Source organism: Girardinichthys multiradiatus, chromosome 8 (genome assembly GCF_021462225.1).
Source record: "Girardinichthys multiradiatus isolate DD_20200921_A chromosome 8, DD_fGirMul_XY1, whole genome shotgun sequence".
NCBI classification, from domain to species: Eukaryota; Metazoa; Chordata; class Actinopteri; order Cyprinodontiformes; family Goodeidae; genus Girardinichthys; species Girardinichthys multiradiatus.
This window is the reverse complement of record NC_061801.1, coordinates 24,518,781-24,542,347: the sequence shown is the minus strand read 5'-3', so window position 1 is coordinate 24,542,347 and position 23,567 is coordinate 24,518,781. Positions and strand designations below refer to the sequence as shown.

At 37.8% G+C, this 23,567-nt stretch overlaps 1 protein-coding gene across 1 annotated transcript; it reads left to right on the top strand.

Moving 5' to 3' along the window:
- The first annotated feature begins 7,715 nt into the window (after positions 1–7,715).
- On the top strand, positions 7,716–23,296 carry opn4xa (opsin 4xa). Its single transcript, XM_047373173.1, has 10 exons — positions 7,716–7,836; positions 14,114–14,249; positions 17,341–17,474; positions 17,744–17,947; positions 18,038–18,209; positions 21,097–21,258; positions 21,435–21,542; positions 21,630–21,798; positions 22,118–22,258; positions 22,356–23,296. The coding sequence occupies exons 2-10, from the start codon at positions 14,116–14,118 to the stop codon at positions 22,425–22,427; spliced, it is 1,296 nt and encodes a 431-aa protein (XP_047229129.1). The 5' UTR covers positions 7,716–7,836; positions 14,114–14,115; the 3' UTR covers positions 22,428–23,296.
- Positions 23,297–23,567: the final 271 nt, after the last annotated feature.

The window sequence follows — 23,567 nt, the reverse complement described above, 5'->3', positions numbered from 1 at the left end:
CTGTATATCACCACCTGGCTCATTCAAATAACCACAAACCCCTTGAGATTTGTTTTAACCCTAAAATAAACAATAGCTAATTCCAGTTTTACCATGTTCATTCCTATTTACACGGATGTTAGGCAAGCCTTTACTGGCACTGTAGAAAGTTTTCATCCCCAGAATTAAGAAAAGATCAAACAGCAGAGGTAAAACACGAGACAGTTGATCATGCAGGATGCAAAATAAATAAAACTAATCAAAAGCATGATGGATGAATTCTTCAAAGTGCAGCATGTGCTTCAGCTTTGAATCTTGTTGAGCTTTGACTGAGATATCTGTGACATAAACAAACAGTGTAATAAACAAAGATATTAAACCAGCTCCTACAAGCACAAACCCCTGGGAGCTCTGAAATGAGTAACACAGCCACCAAGACCTCCATGTAAATACCATTGTAACAGACACAGCATGTAGATACACACACATGCATGTCATGTTTATACATCTGAGTATCCTGGGGACCTGGAGGTCTATTACAGGAAGCATAAGGAAAGAGGTTTATGCAATCCTCCTAGAGGTGCTGCGGGATCAAGAACAGTCTACCTGCAGGTGGTAAATCTAAGCTTTCAGGGGTGAGAGGTTGCAGACATTGGTGTGGTCAAACACGTGTCAGAACAGTATTTACAGCTGGAGAGGCCCACCTCAGACCACCTACAAGAGCTCCTTCACTGCTGTGCCGCACAAGGTGACAGCTCTGTGCCTCAGGATCCACTAGGTGGTAGTGAAACTCCAAAAACAGCCTCTATTCATTCTGACATCCCCTTGATTCTGACAAAAGCTTGCTATGACTGTCACCATGCGTCTTTGGGTACTGTGAACTCTGATTGTTTCTGATGAAGAAAGAATTGTGGTGCTGAGCTACATAAAGCTTCACAAAGACAAATGCTTTCTTTACATAACTCCCCTGAAACTTGAGGCCAAGCCCTTGGGCTCCTCAGTTTCAGTTGAATGTTAAAAGTTGAGTTCAGCAGAGTGGCTAACATTACTGGAATGCATATCGGCTTCAACCAATAAGATCTACATGCTACATCTACTAGTCAAATATCTAAAATAGATCTCTATATGCAACATGAGAGCATCACTCCTCATTGCATTGCTATGAATATCTTTTCATCCTTGATCTGGAACCAATGATCCTACATGAAAATGCTCCTCCAAATCCTGCCACCTCCCAGTCTGGAGAATATATATGCTCTGAATTAGCCAGGGCTGCAGCTGAATGCAGGATAGATCACATAATAACTATTTTTAATGCCAATAAAAACACTAGATGACCCAATTTAGAAGCATTCACAAATAGCACTATCACTATTATCTACAAATATATAAAATTTCACCCCATGCAAGGGTATGATAAAATCTAACATATTGTACATAAATAAAGTTCTGCATCGTACCTTAACTATTATTATTCATTTGTATATTTATCTTCATCTTCTTCCCCTTCCTTTTCTTCTTCTTCTTCTTCTTCTACTTCATAGCAGTATCATTACTATTAGTAGTAGTTGTAGTAGTATTAACCTGAAAATTGCCTGTCTTTTTAACGTTGTCTTTATAGCCCCTGCCTCAGTTCTTGGCCGACATTTCTATTTTTGTTGTTTTTTCCCTAAGTTTTATTTATTTTTTCATTTGTTCAACATGATCAACATTCCATTTGCATTTTTAAACCCTAACAAATGTCAACATTTTACAATAGAAATGAAAGAAACAGAGCAAAAAACAACATGTCTCCCCCTGGTGGTTACATGCTAGTGCCGAAGGTAAACCAGGTTTGCTGTACACAAAACAGAATGTAAAGATCTCGCAGACTGATTTGCCTCACAGTATATTTTACTCTACTTCAGGAAAGAATTTCTCTAATTGAGCTTTAAGGCTACTGTGGATTTAGCGTTTTACAACAGAAAATAAAAGTTTTTGTTCTACAATGTAAAACAATCATGTTAGCTGGGTTAACACACAATGTTGATCTCTATTTGAGGCATATCTATAATTTTGCATTAAATCCTACAAGAATGAGCATAGCAAGAAAGCTTATAGGACTGTTTATTTAAGCAGACTGGTATGTTTTGTGCTGAATGAGCACCAACCGCAGTTGTTTGTGGATTAATATCGTTAAGATTATGTCTTTAACAGCAGAACTGTTGCTGTCCCGGTCAGAAGATTTAGGTTTAAGATCTGTCCACTTGTCTTCAATGTTGAAAACAACAATCCAAGACTTTATTTGTTTCTAATGGCTTTTCATCAGTTTTTTTTTTTCAGCAATAATGCAATTTGCTTACTTTAATATGGGTTATAGTTTACATTTTAGACGTTATTTAACTTCCTGTTATCCACCATATGTTATTTCCTGTTAAAATAACATAGGGTGGATATAATTCTATGGCTTATGACTTCACATTTTGCTTGATGACACACTGATAACATACCAAGGTGAAATAATGACCAGACTTATCTGCTGTTATCTTATCTGCTCCTTAAGTTACCAGTTTTTCTTTATTATATCTGAACATCTGTTTAGCTATTTTCTCCAGCAACATCTTTTCTGCTTTTCCTGAGCCTCTTCAAAGGTTTATTGAAATAAAGCTGAACTGCATGATCCAGAATGTGAATATTCATCAGGTGGAGTGGCAGAAAATTGATTTAAGCAGGTGGAAAATTAAACAAGTGTATTCAGAAGAATTTAAACAGACTGGAATATATCCATTTTTTCTACAGGAATCATTTGCTCACCAGTTTGCAACCATCTTCCACTTAAACCTTTATAGATTGGCCAGTTTGACTTTGCTTCCAGATGCCAGATATATGAAAAGGTTCAGCAAGTCCTGCAGGTAAGAAGATGAGGCTGCTATTCTTGTTCATGTTTGTAGTTTAACTAGCTCTGCCTGTAGATTTTTAGGATTTGGCAGGCTCTGCCTGCAGACTTTGCAATGATTTACAGTGAACCTTTTGACGTCGTACAGCACGTGACAGCACCAAGAAAAAAGGGGCACGATGCAAATCCATCAGAGGAAGCATTTTGGTGCACACACTCATAATCCATTAAGGAGCAATGCATGACCTGTAGATGTGTGAGGTGCAGAAAGCGTCATGTTCTGTGTCTTTATTCATTACTTGAGCAAAACCTGACGTGCCATCATCACCTCACAGTCTTTAGTCACATATCCTGGGGGTATGATTAGTATAAATCTTCAACACATTGCAGTGCAATAAAAAAGTATTTGCCTTCTTACAGAATTCTTCTGCAAAAATTCTAATGCAAAAGGCACATTTTAAAAGATGATTTAACTTATTAAAGGGGAAAAGTAATCTAAACCAACCTTAACCTAAGTGCAAAAGTTATTTCCCCCTAAATACCTGGCATTGTCACCCTTGTTGGCAGCCCCTCCAATTAATAATTTCAATATCTGGTAATGAGTCTTTTACATCGCTGTGGAGCATCTGTTCTTCAATTTCTTTAGATTGGAGCTTGATTTTTTTTTATTTTGCTTTACTCAATTAGCCTACTCCCCGTATCATGCAGGTCCTATTTAGGTAATTTCTTAATTGCACAGATTCAGCAGTAATCAGAGCCTGAGTGTAGACTTTAAAATAGAACTCCACTGAAGTGCGGTTAATCACAAAAATTCATGACTGACCAAAGTTTAGGGTAAACTACCTTTTCTCAGCAATGTATATAAAATCCTTCTCAACTGATGCAGTTTTTATTTTTATTTTATTCATTTTTTTTTTACTTTATCTTGGACCACACAGCATGTAGCTGGCTTCAGGTCCACAGGATGTAGCAATGGTCTTCATCTGAATGCCCCTGAGTGACAGAACCAGAAGCTATAATTCATCAAGGTTTCTGTGGAGCTATTCCACAGCCTTTGACAGAGTTTACTGTGTCACTATGGCTGATCTATTAATAATCTCCCTTCCCATCTAGTTGCTGTGCTATTAGCTCTGGCTAAATCTGTAATAATCCATTCAGACAAGTCCGCCGAAGCTCTTAGAAATAATGAGTGATTCATCCTCTCTGCCATTAGATAATAATTTTTACCAAACGATTGCTCAGGGTTGACCTTTAACCTAGCTTCATCTGCCTTGCTGATGATGAGGTGCTGATGAGAAAAATATTTAGGGACACTGAAACTGACAGTTTTTTATTTAGGATGTCTGTAAAAAATTAAATTTACTTGTCTGTAAATCATTAGAATGAGGTTAGACACTTTCAGATTAACAAGTAATTCATGGCAGCTTTTACTCATGCCTTTTTGTTAACCAGACCCCCAAAGATACATTTTGAAAAAGATCCACCCTTGCTGACTTTAGTTACAGGTAAACTCTAACAATATTTTTGTCTTGTGAATCCTAAAATACACAAAAATAATGTATATTGAGCTTATATTGAGCTATATTGGGCTTAAGAAATTTGTTGTTTGTTCAAAGAACAAACCATCAAACGCTTGAATTTTAACACAGACCATAGATCTAAAACTTTTAGATTGTATATACTGACAATGAGAATACTGTTAAGTTTGATATGACAATTTAAGCAATGAAAAATCAAAAGATGTTAAGTAGTTACATTTTTAATTCAGGATTTAAAGGAATTGGTAAGTTTACTTTGTAAGGGTGCAGTGGTGGCGCAGCGGTAAACCGTGCGACCCATTTTCAGAGGCTTCAGTCCTCAATGCAGCTGTCTTCCCCCTCTCTACCCCTTTCCTGTCAACTGTCAAAAAACGAGAAAAATAAAGGTCACTAGTGCTGTGAAGAAACACAATTTTCTTTGCAAATGTCCAAAGAATAAACGTTATTGTTTGATTGTTGCGCTAATAAAGTTCAAAATTGATACGAGTTTAATCTTTTCTATGTTTTTGAGTTCCGTTTGTTTACAAATTCATCTCAGCAAATAATTACCAATTATCTGTGATTGCTTATAAGCTCGGTCAATTAAACTTGGACCCCTCTCACAGTTTCTATTAAATCTGCATTGAAACGCTGTTAGTGGTGGTGATGTTCCTAATGGGAAAAGGGGCCTAAATCCAATTCTGCTAAAGGCCCCAAACAATCTTGGCCCAACCCTGACTGACAGCACTAAAACACTGAGTCCATTCCAGAGAAAGCTATACATCTCTTCAGAATCTACAAACTATAAAATCAAATTGATTCCGGAAAAAAAAAGCAAAACAACTTTTTAGAATAGTTTCATGCCTGAATGTCTTTAAGGAATAACACCCTAAATGAGAAAGATAAGCGCTCGTTCATACTGTTTGACACTCAAACCTTATCCAGACTCTTTTTAGAGCAGAAGCTATTTGCAGGATGTATCTGTCCTTTTCACCCTGTAGTGAGAAGCGACAGATGTGACTGAACACTTTGACAGTAATTGGACAGCTTATTGTTGTGGTTCGCCCGAGGCAAAAGAAACCAACTGGACTTTCCTCCACTTGTTTAGTGTAAACAAAAACACTTAGGGAGGACATGAAAAATTTATGTATTTCTCTATAAGAACCAGTTGGTTAGAGGTAAACGTTTCAACCATTTGACCTAAACTATAATCCTCAGATAAAAGAAAATGCTTTGGATTATCAAAAGCAACCTAGAAATCATCGAGTCACAAGCCTATCATAAACTGAAAATGTCATCGTTCACAGTGAAATGAGCATAGTGTCAGCATAGACTGAGGGACTACTGCAAAATCGACCAAATATTCACCTTATTTCCAACTGCAAGCAGGGAGTGCCAGCTCCCTACTGACGCAGCATATAAAAAAACAATGGAAAACTTGTTCACAGTGCAGCTGAACCCAAGTTATATTTATTTTATCTATTGCTAGTGTGCTCTTCATTCTAACGCCGCCCTTGGCAACTTCCCACGTGGTCCATGTCAAAAAGGGTCACTGCTTGGATGTGTCAATATGATGCTTTCAAACCAAAGAATACTGAGTTAGAAATATCTTGTTTAGGGTCTGTTTCGCTACCAGTGTTTTTGGTGCATTGTAAAAATGTAAAAGAATACTAAGGACAGAGAAATGCCTCTAAATTATTAAACTTTAGCTCTAATCAACTGTTAGGTGTTTAAAACTGGACCATAGTGTTTCAACAGAACAGTGATCCCAAACAAACGTCCAAACTGAAAGAGGTGAAGTAGGTTACAACAAGGCTGTTTGAGAGACAGGTCCCAAGAAAGCTACAAATTTAAATAATCTCTGTCAACTTTGTGAGGAAGATTTTTCAAATATACTGCCAGAATTACAAAATGTTTTGTTGATTATTCCAAAAACTGTTTGATTTCTCTAAAACCTTCTCCCAATTGTTGATTTCGAAAATAATATAAATTATGCCAATCTGTGAAAATGGCTCTTTCTTAGAACACGTTCTAGAAAGAAAGAAAGAAAGAATGACAGAATGAATGCATGAATTGTGGTACAGCCATCTGAGTGCTTAAAGTACAATTATTTATAAAATCTGTTTAATTTCAACTATGTAAATTTGGCCAATTTACACTTTTTTTTCAATGTGCTAACAGAGACTGAAAATTGAAAACTTTTTTTTGCTATATCAAACTGCTTTACTAAAATTGCATTAAAATGAATGTTCAAACTGTCCCACTTTATACCGTATGAATGATTTTTATATCAGTTCAGATTCCAACACGACATGCAAACAATCATGAAAGCTGTCTTTGTCTGGGCTAAATGCAGTAAACAGTAAAACCTTGTAGAAATGATGCTCATAGTGAATCAGCTGGTCATCACAACTGTAACCTTTGACTTAATCATTTATCTTAAAAACAACTAAAATAATGCCAGAAATAATAAAATAAAAAAACAGGAAAGCAAAATTAACAGAAGGAATAGCTAGCCTCTTTAATTCTTTTAGGATTTATTTTTGTTAAGCCTACTGGTTGGAAACCAGTGCATATTGATAGATCTGCTTCTCTTGGAAGTGCAGTGACCCTCAAGTGTAAAGCCTTATCCTCCTCATGCTGGATGGTATCCACACAGAATCTTCCTCGTAAAGATTTGGTGTAAAAATTGAAATATTAGGGGCACAGGGAAGTGCCACAGATGCCTGCTCAGTTGTGCATGAGATGATAAACATTGGGAGGCTTTCATCTGAGGGCTTTTCTCAGAAATCTTCTCACACATGGATGAGCAGTGAACAAGTATGATATTTTGTAAAAGGCTAGATTTTTTTCCCAAACCACAAGACTTCTCTCTATTATCCTCAGAGAACTCTATGGGTGGTTGTTGCAATTGGCTGAGGACACTTATCTGATGCATGAAGATAGACATCACGCTTATATTTAGTGTTTGGTAAAAAGTAGTCAATGTGCACAAAACATAATCTAGAACTCATAATCTACTGTGACATGTTTGCAAATCTTGTAAGGTACTGCTTCTGAACAAAACAAGTCAGATTTCACTCCGGATACCTGCCTCTCCAAACAAGCAGAAGCAAATGACCATCCTAATTCACGCATGCAAAACACACGGGCTCGATCGATTCATTGTGCCATGAGAGATATGTGCATGATGGGGAGCTATCAGGGGGATGGGCCAGTGTGCTGCTGGTAGCTTTCAGACTCGTTCTGTACATTCTTGCTTCTGTGGAGCACTGATAGCAGCGTATGGAGCATGTAATGCTTCAGCTTTTGGAGTTTAGGGATTAGAGAATCAGATACTTAGACTTTTTAACCTGCAGGATTTTTCATCTACTGTACAGCTTCTATATGTTTCTTACCTTCTGCCACAAAACAGGGAAGAAGATTTAACCAGACAAGGGAAAAAGGCTTTAATTTCAGCAAAAGGTAGGGTAAAAGTTATATTATTAACTCAAGTATTAATGTCAAACAAGCATAAATATTAATTTGCATGAACTAAAACCTTGTTTTGAGTAGTGCCTTTTTTAGTGAGTCACAAGAGCTGTAGATTAGATTAGAATCAAAAGCAATTATAGCATATTTTCTCACTAAATATTTAATAAAGTAAAAGGAGAAGCAGACAGTTTTTTAACTAAGTTCTCCATCTTTTTAAAGCCATTCTTTAAAAAAACCTGATTGGGAAATGGGTGTGCATAGCGTAGATAATGTCACATGTGTGCTCGATTCGTTGAATTGTTTTCCAAGTAAAACAATAATATCACTTCTTCTTTTCTAAGATGAGGATAATATTTTTGTCCAAAAGACTGATTTCAGAAGTACTAGATTTGTATTTTATTATTATCATTTGTATCCTTTATTTATCCAGGTAAAATATCTCATTAAGATTAAAATGTGTTTTTAGTAGAAGTATTGTGACCAAGCACAGTCAGCAAGAATGACCTACATTATGTTTTAAGAGTTTTATTGTGTGTCATTTCTACACTATAAAAACAGGGTTGGATTATGGGTTTGAGCCAGCATACTGGGTTAGGTTTTCAACCAATAAAATGGGTTAAATCGAATTACATATACTGCTGTATCAAATGTCTAGGAAGATGATGCGGGAGGACTATTAATGGAATGGAGCGTACCTTTCTAAACTATGAAAGCGCAACGTTGAAACACAATGTGATGGGGTATAAAGCCAACAAGTAGTGGATTAAAAACAATAACCCATCATCTGGATTGCTAAAGAAGTAATATCTGAGTGAAAATAAAGGATTTCTCTTTTTAATTCTGCATGAACAATCCCAAAATGTCTAAAGTGACCTTTATCAACAAACAGCTGAATTTTGATAACATTTCCATTTAATATATGACACTGAAACCCTTTGCTAATTGGCAGGTAAAAGGTCAATATTACCTTGTGTGAACAAACTGCTTCCTCAGTGTAAACCGTTGTCATTAACACAGCCCACAAACATCATAATTAATGAACAGCATAAATTCACTATGGTACCATTTCTTATTCAGTCCTGTGAAAAAGGTTCAGTGAAGTCTCTTCGGGTTGTGTTTTTCAAAATGGCCATCTGTGAAGAATGGTGAGGCTCCTTTTACCCTCTTCTCTGCCCCAACAAACTGGGAACAGAGTTTTTGACCCAATGTTTGGTCAAAACAACCCAAACCCAGCATTACCAACATGTATACAAATAAACTACTTCTGTGAATAGATGAACATGTGTAGGTATTTGCATCAATTTGTACCAGCTCCTCCTTCTGCTGCCCCATCCCTGACATAGCCATGTGGCAAGAAAAAGACTTCTTACGAAGCAACTTACCAGAAACAAAGACTAGTCTGACAGACAGACAGACAGACAGACAGACAGACAGACAGACAGACAGACAGACAGACAGACAGACAGACAGACAGACAGACAGAACATATTTATCAGATACCGATTGTGTACAGTCAAATTTTCTTGCCGTGTTTACACTGTAAACAACACAGGTGGGCTCCCTCTCCCGTTCAACAGGCACACAAATGGCAATTTGTGCCACTTTCGGCACAAGTAACTGAAAACCTTATTTATTTATTTGTTTGCCTCGTGTTGCCCACCACAGGCTGTGCTGCTGTGGGGAGAGAGGCATATCGCCCATATATCTAAATACAAATGTATCCTATGAACCTCATTTCTTCATAAAAGATAGCAAAGACTGTGCTCCAGTTTTACAGTGTGACATTAACCAGATATGTATTGGATTTGTGAGGAAATATGAGTTGATTGCAACTACCTCTGACAGAGAAGAGCTCAATGAGCACAGCAAGAAACCAGTGTGAAACTCAAACAGGTCAATGTGCCTTTTGCTCACTGTGCTCACTAAGTCTTTGCTTAGGGCTTATTTCTTTATATTTACACTGTTCAAAAAAATAAAGGGAACACTCAAATAACACATCCTAGATCTGAATGAATGAAATATTCTCATTGAATACTTTGTTCTGTACAAAGTTGAATGTGCTGACAACAAAATCACACAACAATCATCAATGGAAATCAAATGTATTAACCAATGGAGGTCTAGATTTGGAGTCACACACAAAATTAAAGTGGAAAAACACACTACAGGCTGATCCAACTTTGATGTAATGTCCTTAAAACAAGTCAAAATGAGGCTCAGTATTGTGTGTGGCCTCCATGTGCCTGTATGACCTCCCTACAACACCTGGACATGCTCCTGATGAGATGGTGAATGGTCTCCTGAGGGATCTCCTCCCAGACCTGGACTAAAGCATCCGCCAACTCCTGGACAGCCTGTGGTGCAACGTGACGTTGGTGGATGGAGCGAGACATGATGTCCCAGATGTGCTCAATCGGATTCAGGTCTGGGGAACGGACGGGCCAGTCCATAGCTTCCATGTCTTCATCTTGCAGGAACTGCTGACACACTGCAGCCACATGAGGTCTAGCATTGTCCTTCATTATGAGGAACCCAGGGACAACTGCACCAGCATATGGTCTCACAAGGGGTCTGAGGATCTCATCTTGGTACCTAATGACAGTCAGGCTACCTCTGGCGAGCACATGGAGGGCCGTGTGGTCCTCCAAAGAAATGCCACCCCACACCATTACTGACCCACTGCCAAACAGGTCATGCTGAAGGATGTTGCAGGCAGCAGATTGCTCTCCACAGTGTCTCCAGACTCTGTCACGTCTGTCACGTGTGCTCAGTGTGAACCTGCTTTCATCTGTGAAGAGTACAGGGCGCTAGTGGCGAATTTGCCAATCCTGGTGTTCTCTGGCAAATGCGAAGCGTCCTGCACGGTGTTGGACTGTGAGCACAACCCCCATTTGTGGACGTCAGGCCCTCATACCATCCTCATGGAGTTGGTTTCTAAATGTTTGTGCAGACACATGCACATTTGTGGCCTGCTGGAGGTCATTTTGCAGGGCTCTGGCAGTGCTCCTCCTGTTCCTCCTTGCACAAAGGCAGAGGTAGCGGTCCTGCTGCTGGGTTGTTGCCCTCCTACGGCCTCCTCCACGTCTCCTGGTGTACTGGCCTGTCTCCTGGTAGCGCCTCCAGGCTCTGGACACTTTGCTGACAGACACAGCAAACCTTCTTGCCACAGCTCACATTGATGTGCCATCCTGGATGAGCTGCACTACCTGAGCCACTTGTGTGGGTTGTAGAGTCCGTCTCATGCTACCACGAGTGTGAAAGCACCACCAACATTCAAAAGAGACCAAAACATCATCCAGAAAGCATAGGTACTGAGAAGTGGTCTGTGGTCCCCACCTGCAGAACCACTCCTTTATTGAGTGTCTTGATAATCACCAAAGATTTCCTCCTGTTGTCTTTTCCATTTGCACAACAGCAGTGAAATTGATTGTCAATCAGTGTTGCTTCCTAAGTGGACAGTTTGATTTCACAGAAGTTTGATTTACTTGGAGTTATATCGTGTTGTTTAAGTGTTCCCTTTATTTCTTTGAGCAGTGTATGTTCACTATTGCCTGTTTACACTATTAAGCTCAAATTCTGCTAAAAACTCATGTAAGAAATATCAGTTTATAAATCTAACAGAACTCACCGCCATATTAATAGATCAGGCGTCATTACTCAACCCCATGGCAACTGTTGCTCTCAAACTAATTTTCAACGAGATGCAGGACATTTTCCAGCTCTTCTTATGATAAGGTAACAGAAGCTGTCCAACACCTTCTGTTTATGCGGTAAAAACAGAGTTACATTCAATACCCTCACATTAACACAACATTTCCCTTACAATCACTGCCACGGCTGTCAATTGAACCATTTCATATCAACTACTGAGTGACCTAACTTTCTAGAGATATAAAGATATTAGTAACCCAATAGACTTACTGCTAAATCTTTTTTTAAATTGTTCCTTCGTTATAAAGAAAAGTTCCAGAGAGTAGCTAGTACTTTTAAAATGACCCTACAAATTCTTGAAGCACATCAGCTCAGGGATATTAAGGGAGCATCTCTTCTCTGACCAGAAAAGCAACGTAGGCTCCACCTCTCTTCAACCTTTATGGTGGTTATTACTCACTCGGCCCATTTTACAGTCTGCAGGGTCTATTAATTGATATTAAAATTTTGTGACTGTCATAATCCCCTTGATTAAAAAACCTATAACACCTGGATTTAATTACCACCACACCCCCTCACACTCAGTCGTAATCTGTCACGGCATTTCAGTGTAGAGGAAAGATGGAGAGTTTTTGGAGGTTTTGGATATAAAAAAAAAGTCCTTTTTTAAAAAGGTCCTGCATCAATTTTAAAATGTGGTCTGCTCATTAGAACCCAGGATTAAGTGTGAACAACTGGGTTTGCATCTGTTTCAGAACTGACTTGTTCAGGAAGGAAGTTTATGTGATGCAAATGCAAGAATAAGCTATTAATACACTCACATAATCAATGCTAACATATATTGATGTTTAGCAGCTGTAATATTTTCCATATCAACAAACGATATTTAATGTGATAGCATGGTGATAGATTATTTACATAGAGATTATTAACTTAGAAATATTAGAAGTTAAGAGAACATTTTCTTTTACCTTTATAATGAAAAGATATGAATGGGATTAGGGTGTGTTGCTGACAGACTTCACATGAAACAGAATTATTATTTCCTGGTGGCTGCAGAGAAAATGTTAGAGATCATCAGTTAGTTTGTTTTATTAAACTTTGTAGCCATTTTGCACCACTGAAGTCATTATTTTGATTCAGATGTATGCTGGGGTTAACTGGGATGCAGAAAAAATCTTCAGCTTCCTAGCAGATACTGGAAGGTTGTTGGTCAAAACTGACAGATGTTTGAAACTGTTCATTCATTCATCCTCAAAAACAACCTGGTTGCATCTGATGAAAACTAACCCCCGAGCATGATACCTCCACTACCATGTTTCACTGTGGGTACGATGATTCTTTTGGTAATGTCCATTGTTGTTTTAGTGCCAGATATACATTTTGAAGGTATATTTGTCTCCCAAAACTTTATATTTGATTTCGTCTTCAGCTTCTGAATATTATATCCAGCTCTGACGGCTTTCTTTGAAAGAAAACACTTCGTCTTCTGCCTTACATCTCAGTCCAGACTTACAAAGATCACAGGGGATCATTGTCAAATGTAGAACCCAATCAGAACTGGCCAGAAATTCTTGCAGCTCCAATGTCACTGTTGTCCTCTTCATCTCCCTGATGAATTTTCCTTATATCTTTTAATCAGTTTGATTAAAAGATATAAGGATTAACCCATATTTCCTTTCTTGGCACAGTGAGGAGCATCATAGCATAGTGATTATATGTAGCCACTGTGACTTTATGTTTATATAATGTGTTAGAATGTTTTTTTTTGTTTTTGTTTTACTCTTCTCCTGATTGATACATTTGTACAACCTTTTGATCCTTTGTAATTTCTCTGAAAACATTGGCCATAACTGAGTGAAAATGAGAAAATGTCAGAAAATCGTGCTAGGTAAGCTGAACCTTATTTCAGGTCCAATTCACTGTAACAGATGTGGTTCCAAAAATGTGTAATTTTGAAATTGGATCCAAAGTACTTAAAACACAGGATTTTGTTTTTGTCTATGATTGTTTACTGATATTCAACAAGGTTATTGCATAATTTTGTTCATTTTCCCTCTAATGTATTAGTTTGTTTTTCTGCTAAATTGTACAGAATACATGCCCCTACAACCTTTATTAGCTTCACAGAAACCTGGCAGTTTGACAGAGGTGTGCACATTTTTGAGATCCACTGGACAATTTTTTTATCTATTTGAACAGTGGGCTGTGTTCTCTCTGAGGTTTCTTCCCATCTGGTGTAGATACTTGGCAAATGCCAAGTTAAATTCCTTGTGAATGCTAAGATGCCGGTTTTCCTTGTAGCACTGTGCTGCTAAGCACTTTTATATGTCGGAGATTTAAATGCTGTAGCTTCCAAAACATTAGTCTTGGACAAAATGTTTGAATTCCCTGTTTTCCTCAATGGAAATTCACTGATCGTGTGTACTGAACAGCCAGATGTCCAAAGTTCATCAGTAACAAAGAGAACGTTTCATATGACTATGAGGAAAGCAACTCATGAATGATGTTATCTAATGCAACAGAATTCAGTATAGGTGGGTGAGAAATCTGTATGAAACTTGAAGCTTTAGACATGCTCACAAAATGATTCAATATCTATTTGGTTGCATCGCAGGTATGGATGTAGAACACGGGTTCTATCGGCATGTGGACGTCCCGGACCATGTTCACTACATCGTCGCCTTCTTTGTCTTAGTGATTGGAACAGTGGGAGTTACTGGGAATGCCTTGGTCATGTATGCTTTTTCCTGGTAAGCAAACCGATTAATATCAAGACTTAATTATAAAAACACTTTATATATCTATTTATTGCTTTTTGAGTGAACACCTTTTGCTATGTTTTTACATTATGAATAAAAAAGCTGTCTGGTACCTTTTGTTATCTACTTTGGGATAAAATAAGTTGAAAGTTAAAAGCTTACAATTATTCTGGACAATAATGTGGTCATTTTTGGACTTTTAATGATTTATTTAAATTGTGCTTCTTCAGGGTAGAATCATCATACAACAAATACATTTAACTAATTTCAGGATTGAGAAACAGGTGAAACAGCTTGAGTTCATTGTGGATTTTACTATAGTTTGCGTAGGGTCCAGAACATACGAGCTAAAACATATACAGTCATTCTAAACAATTAGGACAACTTACATAAATATGTTTTTTCCAACATATATGTACATATGAATATTTAAAATAAATATAACAATACTGGAAAATTCAATTAATGTAAGTCAACTAAAACTGAACAAAGATCTTTTAATAGAATAGTTTCATTTCAAAATAAATGAGGACACCTCATGTGTCATCCACACTTAAAATTACACACAGGTGTATCACATCAAGTGTACACAATAAAAACTTTGCTATTCAATGTTTTGAAGGAGCTTTGCTCATTCAAACTTTAGTTTGGTGTTTACCAGTGAACATCATGGTAAGAACATAGGAGCTGTTTCATGCTGTTTTCATTGCAAGTGAGTCTGGTAAGGGTTTAAAAAGGTCTCGAAAGAATTTTCAAATCTGCCATTTCACTGTATGGAAAACAGTCTACAAGAGGATGACATTCTAAACAACCACCAACATGCCCAGGTCTATATGTCCAAAGACATACACCATGAAAGCAGACCATAAAATGCTAAAAAAAAAAGCCTCCAAAAACCCTACAATGTCATCACAGGACCTACAGCGGACTCTTATGAAGGCGCATGCCTGTGCAATCAGAAAGAAAACAAGTAACATGTTTAACCTCGGCAAGGAGGACATCTTTGCTCTCAAAGCAAGAGAGAATGTGGACAGAGACCAGGACTTCTGGAATAATGTTCTTAGGACAGAATAGTTTAAAATTAAATTATTCAGACACGAGAATAGAGAACATGTTTGGGATGAGTCAACAACATTACAGAAAAAGAACCTCACTATAAATCTAGTATCTTTGTAGCTGGAGAGAAAATAGTGCCAGAAAATTGAACAATTCTGTGTTTTCTATTGTTTTAAACCCAACAGATGGTGATTGAAAAGCACAAAAAATCCTAACAATAAATATTTTAGATTTTTTAAATCCTGTGTGAATATTAGTAGGACATAGTATTAAAAATATGTTCAGGCTATATATTTCAAGATATTTGATGTGTTTTAATGTGATCGCTTAAAATATTAATGTAGCATTTCCATGATACAAATTTAATTGCATTTTGGTTTTTTTATGCTCCACAGTATCCACATTTTTTGGGGAAAAGAGAACATGTATGTACAGTTTACTGTATAATATAACAATAGAAGTACGAAAATCCTGAGGCCCGACTTGTCTCTGGCATTAGGTCTAACAGCAGGAGATGCACATCTCACTCAAATGATGCATCACTCAATCGTATCTCATGTCACACTTGTTTAGTACACAAAAACACACTCTATCCTGTCTGCCTGAACTGGAATTACTTTTATTGATATTTTATCTCAGTAAGAGGGCATCCCAGTCAGTACAAGACAGAAAAAATATTAAAAGAAATATTAGTTATTTGAACAACAAATCTGTATCTGATATGTAAATATGCAAAGCAAGTAAAGTGAAAGCTTATTTCTGTCAGATTTGAACATCTCAAATAAATCCTACTAAATAAATACTACTATAAAAAAGAAATAATACACAAAAGAAGTAAGATTTAGGTACTGACGCTTTTTGTTTACACTGTAAAATGATTAATGCTCTAGGTAGCTCGTATGTTTTAGGCAGCACATTTCAAAACAATCAGACCAGCCGCAGCAATTATTTATCCTACACATGTGTAAATAAAAGTCTGTTACCCTTGAAAGTCAAAGAACATATTCACATAACATGACTGAAAATGATCAGTGGTATCGGTTGCTTAGATCTCCTGTTTTATCACCTCTATTTTTACATATTCTACCACTATCAGATCAGTTGCAGAATTTATTTATCACAAACATGGTTTTTTAAATACCGTTAACATTTGTACCACGGAAAGTTTATGCAGTACATGTGAGTGTAAATATCTTACTGAATGATTACATATTGGAATTGTATGCTGCAGAGATCTGGAAAATACATTTAAAAAGAAAAGGTATATATATATATATATATATATATATATATATATATATATAGTGATCATACAGGAAATGGGCAGGGAGAAAAGGTGGGAAGACAAGCAGGAAAGGCAACTGTGGCTCAGTGAGTAGGGTAGTCATCTTGCACATGGAAGGCTGGAGATTTGATTTGACCTTCCGACTGTCACATGTGGATGTGCTCCTGGGCAAGGCACTTAACCCCAAGTTGCATATAAATATGTGGATTAATGGGTAAATGTGCTTCTAGTGTAAAGTGCTTTGAGTGGTTAGAATGATTTGAACAGCGCTATATAAATCCAGTCAATTTACCATTTAAAGGTTCCCAGGTCGGGAAATCCCAGGTGGCTACGTCAAGCAATAATAGCCTATGTGTTTAGGGCAACAGCTCTCCTTCTAAAAACATCTGATTCTAATTCTTCATATAGGTCCTCTTGTTTATGATGATTGTAGCACAAAATGCACATATGCTGATAGATTGTTTTAGGTTTACATTGTTCGATATTGGAGTGGATTTGTTTAGAGGTCTAATGTCATGTATACATTTACTTATTTTGTGGCATAACTGTTGCTATTTTTATGTTTTGAGATGTGCTTTGAGCTTATTTAAATCTGAACAATCTGATATATCTTTTATTTAAAAATAAGCTGTCTGTAAATATTGTCAGCAAGTTTGTGTTAGGTCTGTAGTACCATTGTATTGTTTTGTAAGGTAATAGGGATATTGTTTAGGGAAAATTTTGAATCCCTATGTCTTTCAGTGACAAGAAGCTTCGAACCCCTCCCAACTTCTTCATCATGAACCTGGCCATCAGTGACTTCCTGATGGCAATCACACAGTCACCAATCTTTTTTGTTAACTCTCTCTATAAGGGCTGGATCTTTGGGGAAGCAGGTATATTTTTTATCGTCAGCAATAAATGTGTGTATCATTAGGGAAAAATAAATATAACTGCATCATTAGTTTTTTTGTTTTTGAACTGAATATTTTGTACAAAACAAAACTGCTTCAATATATTCGGTTTTGGGAGCAAAATGAAATGTGATGTGACTACTGTGTACCTAAAAACGTTAAGTCTGCTCCCTAAACTAATGTATAAAGCTTTTAGTGCTCATTTAATAACTTGCTAGTAAACTGTTTCTCTTTGTATTTATCCCACACAGGCTGTAAAATATATGCCTTCTGTGGGGCTTTATTTGGAATCGCCTCGATGATAAACCTTCTAGCTATCTCTATAGACCGCTATATAGTCATCACCAAGCCTTTGCAGTCCATAGGGTGGACATCAGCAAAACGTACTTGCCTCATAATTGCCCTGGTGTGGGTTTATTCACTTGCCTGGAGCCTTGCACCACTTTTGGGGTGGAGTAAGTAGCTTGGTCAGTCCAGCAATATTTTCAAATCCCCATTACTTTATTCTGCTTTATACTTGATTTGTGTTAATTGTCTTTCCAAAGGTTCCTATATACCTGAGGGCCTGATGACCTCTTGTACATGGGACTATGTGACATCTACGCCAGCCAATAAAAGTTACACTTTGATGTTGTGCTGCTTCGTATTCTTCATCCCTCTCGGCATCATATCCTACTGTTATCTGTGCATGTTCCTGGCAATCCGTCATGCAAGCAGGTAAAAACACGATACTATCCATTTGTCCCAAAAAGGTTTATTAAAATTACAATCCGCAAATTTTTTTACCCATTGTTTACCAGAAAAGGCTATATAATAAATTAATCTTTTGTTTCAGTTGTAGTCTTGGGTAAAAAAAAACAAACAGTTAATTTTGAGGGAATGTCTTTAAAGGTTTTGCCCATCTACTGAAATATTAGCAAGTTTTTTGCAAAATAGCTTAAGCTTTGTCAGACTAGATGAAGAGTGTCTTTAAACGAAGGTTTTTCAAATTTTGCCAAAGTTTATGAAATATATTTATGTCATGACTTTGAAAAAACTATTCTAAAATGAGTATATTTTGATTTAAGACAATCCAATGTAGCTCTGCCTTGATTTCGGGTCACTGTCCAACAGCAAGATGAACGTTGCAGCTTCTAAACATTTATCTTGCATCATTGACCTGAATTTAGTTTACAGGATGATGCTACCACCATAACCTGTCACCATAGGGAGGATTTGCCCAATTCTGTCATTTTTGAAATAGCACTGACCCACAAACAGAGAACACTCAGAGGAAACAAACTGAAAGTGTAACGGTGTTTATTTACAGTACGTGAACACATGGACATGAATGGGTAAATTCGCCAACTGAAAGAGAGGGGAAGAGAACTGGTGAAACAAGGAACGGTGTTAACGAAACGATATTTGTAAACAAGAAAGTGTCTTACTAAGTAAATGCCGTCAGGTCACCAGGGGTAGAGGGAGTCAGAACCTGGGTGTGTGAAGCTAGGTTGTCCAGATGCTTCAGTACGAGCTGGGGAGTGAATACTGGTGAGTTCATGAGAGAGTTCAATGTTCAGGTACTTGCGTTGGGGGGTGGACAGAGTACGCCTCTGCCTTGGTTCAGGAGTCAAGAATTTCCAGGAAGCTGCCAGCTTAATCCAAAACACAAAATCCAGAACGTTATCCACAAAACGTAGGTAAACTTGAGCGTCCAGGAAATCACTGGAGCCAAAGACGAAGCTCAACGAAGATAAACAAGGTTCAGGTTTCAGCCTGCGAAAAATCAAACACAATGTCAGCAAATTCATGGAACGAAGCATAGCTTGGGTAGTGGCTAGGTCTGTTGAATACCTGTTGAATCCAGGGGTTGAACACAAATGCACACCACACTTTTTTATTGTGGAAACAGGTGTCATGTTCTTTCCACTTTAAAATTTATCACTAGTTTGTGTTGGTATGTCCCATAAAACAACAATAAAATATACATTGACGTTTTAATGTGACAAAATATAGTATGAATGCTTTGCAAGGAACTGTAAAGTTCAAAACAACTGGAGCTTGATAAATATGGCTACTGTGACAATGTAAAAGGAGGTAAACAAAATCTCTAAAGCTCACTGTTAGAAAAATGCAGCAATTTTCAAAATTTGGTCATGTTACTGTAAAAAGGTTAGTTAATCTTGGGGCATTTATACATACAGGGGTTGGACAATGAAACTGAAACACCTGTCATTTTAGTGTGGGAGGTTTCATGGCTAAATTGGACCAGCCTGGTAGCCAGTCTTCATTGATTGCACATTGCACCAGTAAGAGCAGAGTGTGAAGGTTCAATTAGCAGGGTAAGAGCACAGTTTTGCTCAAAATATTGAAATGCACACAACATTATGGGTGACATACCAGAGTTCAAAAGAGGACAAATTGTTGGTGCACGTCTTGCTGGCGCATCTGTGACCAAGACAGCAAGTCTTTGTGATGTATCAAGAGCCACGGTATCCAGGGTAATGTCAGCATACCACCAAGTAGGACGAACCACATCCAACAGGATTAACTGTGGATGCAAGAGGAAGCTGTCTGAAAGGGATGTTCGGGTGCTAACCCGGATTGTATCCAAAAAACATAAAACCACGGCTGCCCAAATCACGGCAGAATTAAATGTGCACCTCAACTCTCCTGTTTCCACCAGAACTGTCCGTTGAGAGCTCCACAGGGTCAATATACACGGCCGGGCTGCTATAGCCAAACATTGGTAACTCATGCCAATGCCAAACGTCGGTTTCAATGGTGCAAGGAGCGCAAATCTTGGGCTGTGGACAATGTGAAACATGTATTGTTCTCTGATGAGTCCACCTTTACTGTTTACCCCACATCCGGGAGAGTTACGGTGTGAAGCCCCAAAGAAGCGTACCACCCAGACTGTTGCATGCCCAGAGTGAAGCATGGGGTGGATCAGTGATGGTTTGGGCTGCCATATCATGGCATTCCCTTGGCCCCATACTTGTGCTAGATGGGCGCGTCACTGCCAAGGACTACCGAACCATTCTTGAGGACCATGTGCATCCAATGGTTCAAACATTGTATCCTGAAGGCGGTGCCGTGTATCAGGATGACAATGCACCAATACACACAGCAAGACTGGTGAAAGATTGGTTTGATGAACATGAAAGTGAAGTTGAACATCTCCCATGGCCTGCACAGTCACCAGATCTAAATATTATTGAGCCACTTTGGGGTGTTTTGGAGGAGCGAGTCAGGAAACGTTTTCCTCCACCAGTATCACGTAGTGACCTGGCCACTATCCTGCAAGAAGAATGGCTTGAAATCTCTCTGACCACTGTACAGGACTTGTATATGTCATTCCCAAGACAAATTGACGCTGTATTGGCTGCAAAAGGAGGCCCTACACCATACTAGTAAATTATTGTGGTCTAAAACCAGGTGTTTCAGTTTCATTGTCCAACCCCTGTATTTACCATGGGTGCAAAAAATGTATTAGGTGTGATGTGTATTGTCATTCTAATGTATATTTTTTTAATTTAGCATTTCATTTTTTTTTATTCTGTCTCATGCTTTTCGGATTTAGTGATGTATTGATTTGCACCTTTCCATTTTGTTTGGGGTTCAGAGATGTGGAGCAGTTTGGGTCTCAGGTGAGAAAGTCAACCCTGATCCAACAGCAGTCGATCAGGACTGAATGGAAGTTGGCAAAGATTGCCTTTGTGGTCATCATAGTGTTTGTACTTTCCTGGTCACCCTATGCTTGTGTTACTCTCATCGCCTGGGCTGGGTAAATATAATAGTTTTAATAACTCTTTTAATAGTCATTTTTATTCACTTCAGTCATTAATTATGACCCCTATTTGATCTCAATGGAATATCAGTGCCCATAAATGATTAACATTATCCTGCTGTTAATGCATACACTATCTCTGTTTACATTTGCCAACACACTCTGCCTTTTAGATATGCAAACATTCTCAATCCATACTCCAAAGCTGTCCCTGCTGTTATAGCAAAGGCATCCGCCATCTACAACCCATTCATCTACGCAATTACGCACTCCAAATACAGGTGCGTACAGATTTCTAGTTAACTACTAACTAAAGATAAAAATAGAAAGTAAAACATTTCAGGGAATGATCAGAAATGTTTTAACAGGGACATCCTAGCAGAGAGGGTACCCTGTCTACACTTCCTCTCCCATGCCCCTAGAAGGGATTGCATGTCAAATAGCAAGTCCTCCATCAGGGACTCAGTGCTTAGCCGGCAGTCATCTGTCTCCAAGTCACAGTTTCAAAGAGTTTCCTCCATTACTACAACAGACACAGTGAGTACGAGCCCTCCCTGCAGGCTTTCATGAAGCAAAAATAGATGGAGATTCTATATATAACTCTTTTTGCAGAAAAAGACTAAGGAATATACAGCTTTAGACATGGAATAAAAAAATTAGAATAAAAAAAAAAATTTTTATTGTTAGGTGAGCCGTTACACTAATATCTGTTAAGATATTTTTACATAAAATACTGAGAAGGTTTCATCTGATATAAACTATAATGCACACAATAGAAATGACACAAATACAATCTGCTGGTTTCTCTTGTTTTTCTGATAAAGACACATACATATATTCACTTCTTTTGTCGCAGATTTGCAGTGATGTTGAGCTGGACTCCATGGATCAGAGTCATTGTCTTAAGATCAGTTATTCCCCTGGAGGTCTACGGGAAAACGAACATGATTCTTCACCTAAACTGTCCAAGGAAATGGAAAGTCTGAGTCAGGAAAAGGTAACGTTGATGCTCATCAATTTAGTTACTACTTTTAAATTTGAAATGGCTGCAGAATAAGTAATATTGTCTGTCTTTGTTAAACATTTGGGTTTAGACTGCTATTCCAGAGCAAACTGAAGTGAAAAATGCATCCTCAGTATATCACATCAGTTTATCAACAGAATAGATGTTCTTGGCTTGGAGGAGAACCTTGGAAGCTAAACCAAACAGAGAAAGCAGGACGATGAATGGAGGATTTCAACACTGACTCACAGCAGCTACAGAAAGAGAAAAACAAGGATATGTTGCAGGTTCTACAAACTGCACAATAATGTATTTCTTTCCCCTTGAGTGGTCAGATCCAACAAAAAAAGCCTGCCGTACCATGGGTAATAGGAAGATTACAGGAACAACCTGATAGTTTGTTTACAACCTCAGGACTGCTCTGCTCAGCAAATAAAGACTACAAATATTTCTAAAACACAAGTTTGGACACAACAGTTTATTCCAAACTGATTAAATACATGTTTCTGGACGACTGGGACTGTAGGTGTTACTGAAACACAACGAATAAAGTAAAACACCTTTTCACCAAAGACACTAACAGGATCTGGATCTGTGAAAACCTTCATCTTATCATTTTATTATGTGTACTTAAAAATAAACTCTTTTGTTCCTTGTGAAATCATGTGCACTGAAAGAAAATATATATATTCATGGTTTCTCTCTATACATTTCCCATGTTCAACCTCATCACACAAAGAAAAATATGCAACCTACATTTTTAGAGATTCGAAAGAACCAAGTTCAAAATAATTTATCATGTTTATATCTAATTAATATGAGCAATCCAGAGATGTCACAAATCCAAAGTTTGTGAAAGAAAGATTATCCTGAATACAAACTTACATTCCTAATTTAAATTAGGGCTAAAATCAGCCCTTAGGAAACTTCCCTTACTTATTGGAGCTGCTGGTAAAGGTGTGTGAAAATTCTTAAATATAAGTTTTTCTTTGTACATATTGCTGTGACTGTGGTTCAGTAGGAAGAGTTGTCATCTTGCAATCAGAAGGTTGTGGGTTCAATTCCAGCTTGCTCCTGCCATATGTCAAACTTAACCTCAAGTTGCCTACCAATCTGCGTATCGGTGTATGAATGTGTGAGCATTAGTGAGTGTGAATGTGGCTCAAGTGTAAAGTGCTTTGAGTGGTCTGTATGACTGGAAAAGTGCTATATAAGTTCAGTCCATTTACTCTTGCATTTCTAGGTGAGGAAATAATTTATTGTGGCTATATCCTGACATATTAAGATTAACAATCATCTGCTT

Coding starts and splice junctions, on each gene's coding strand:
- opn4xa (XM_047373173.1), top strand. CDS start 14,116: ATGGATGTAGAACACGGGTTCTATCGGCATGTGGACGTCCCGGACCAT. Junction 21,543..21,629: donor ATTACGCACTCCAAATACAG/GTGCGTACAGAT, acceptor ATGTTTTAACAG/GGACATCCTAGCAGAGAGGG. Junction 22,259..22,355: donor AAAGTCTGAGTCAGGAAAAG/GTAACGTTGATG, acceptor ATTTGGGTTTAG/ACTGCTATTCCAGAGCAAAC.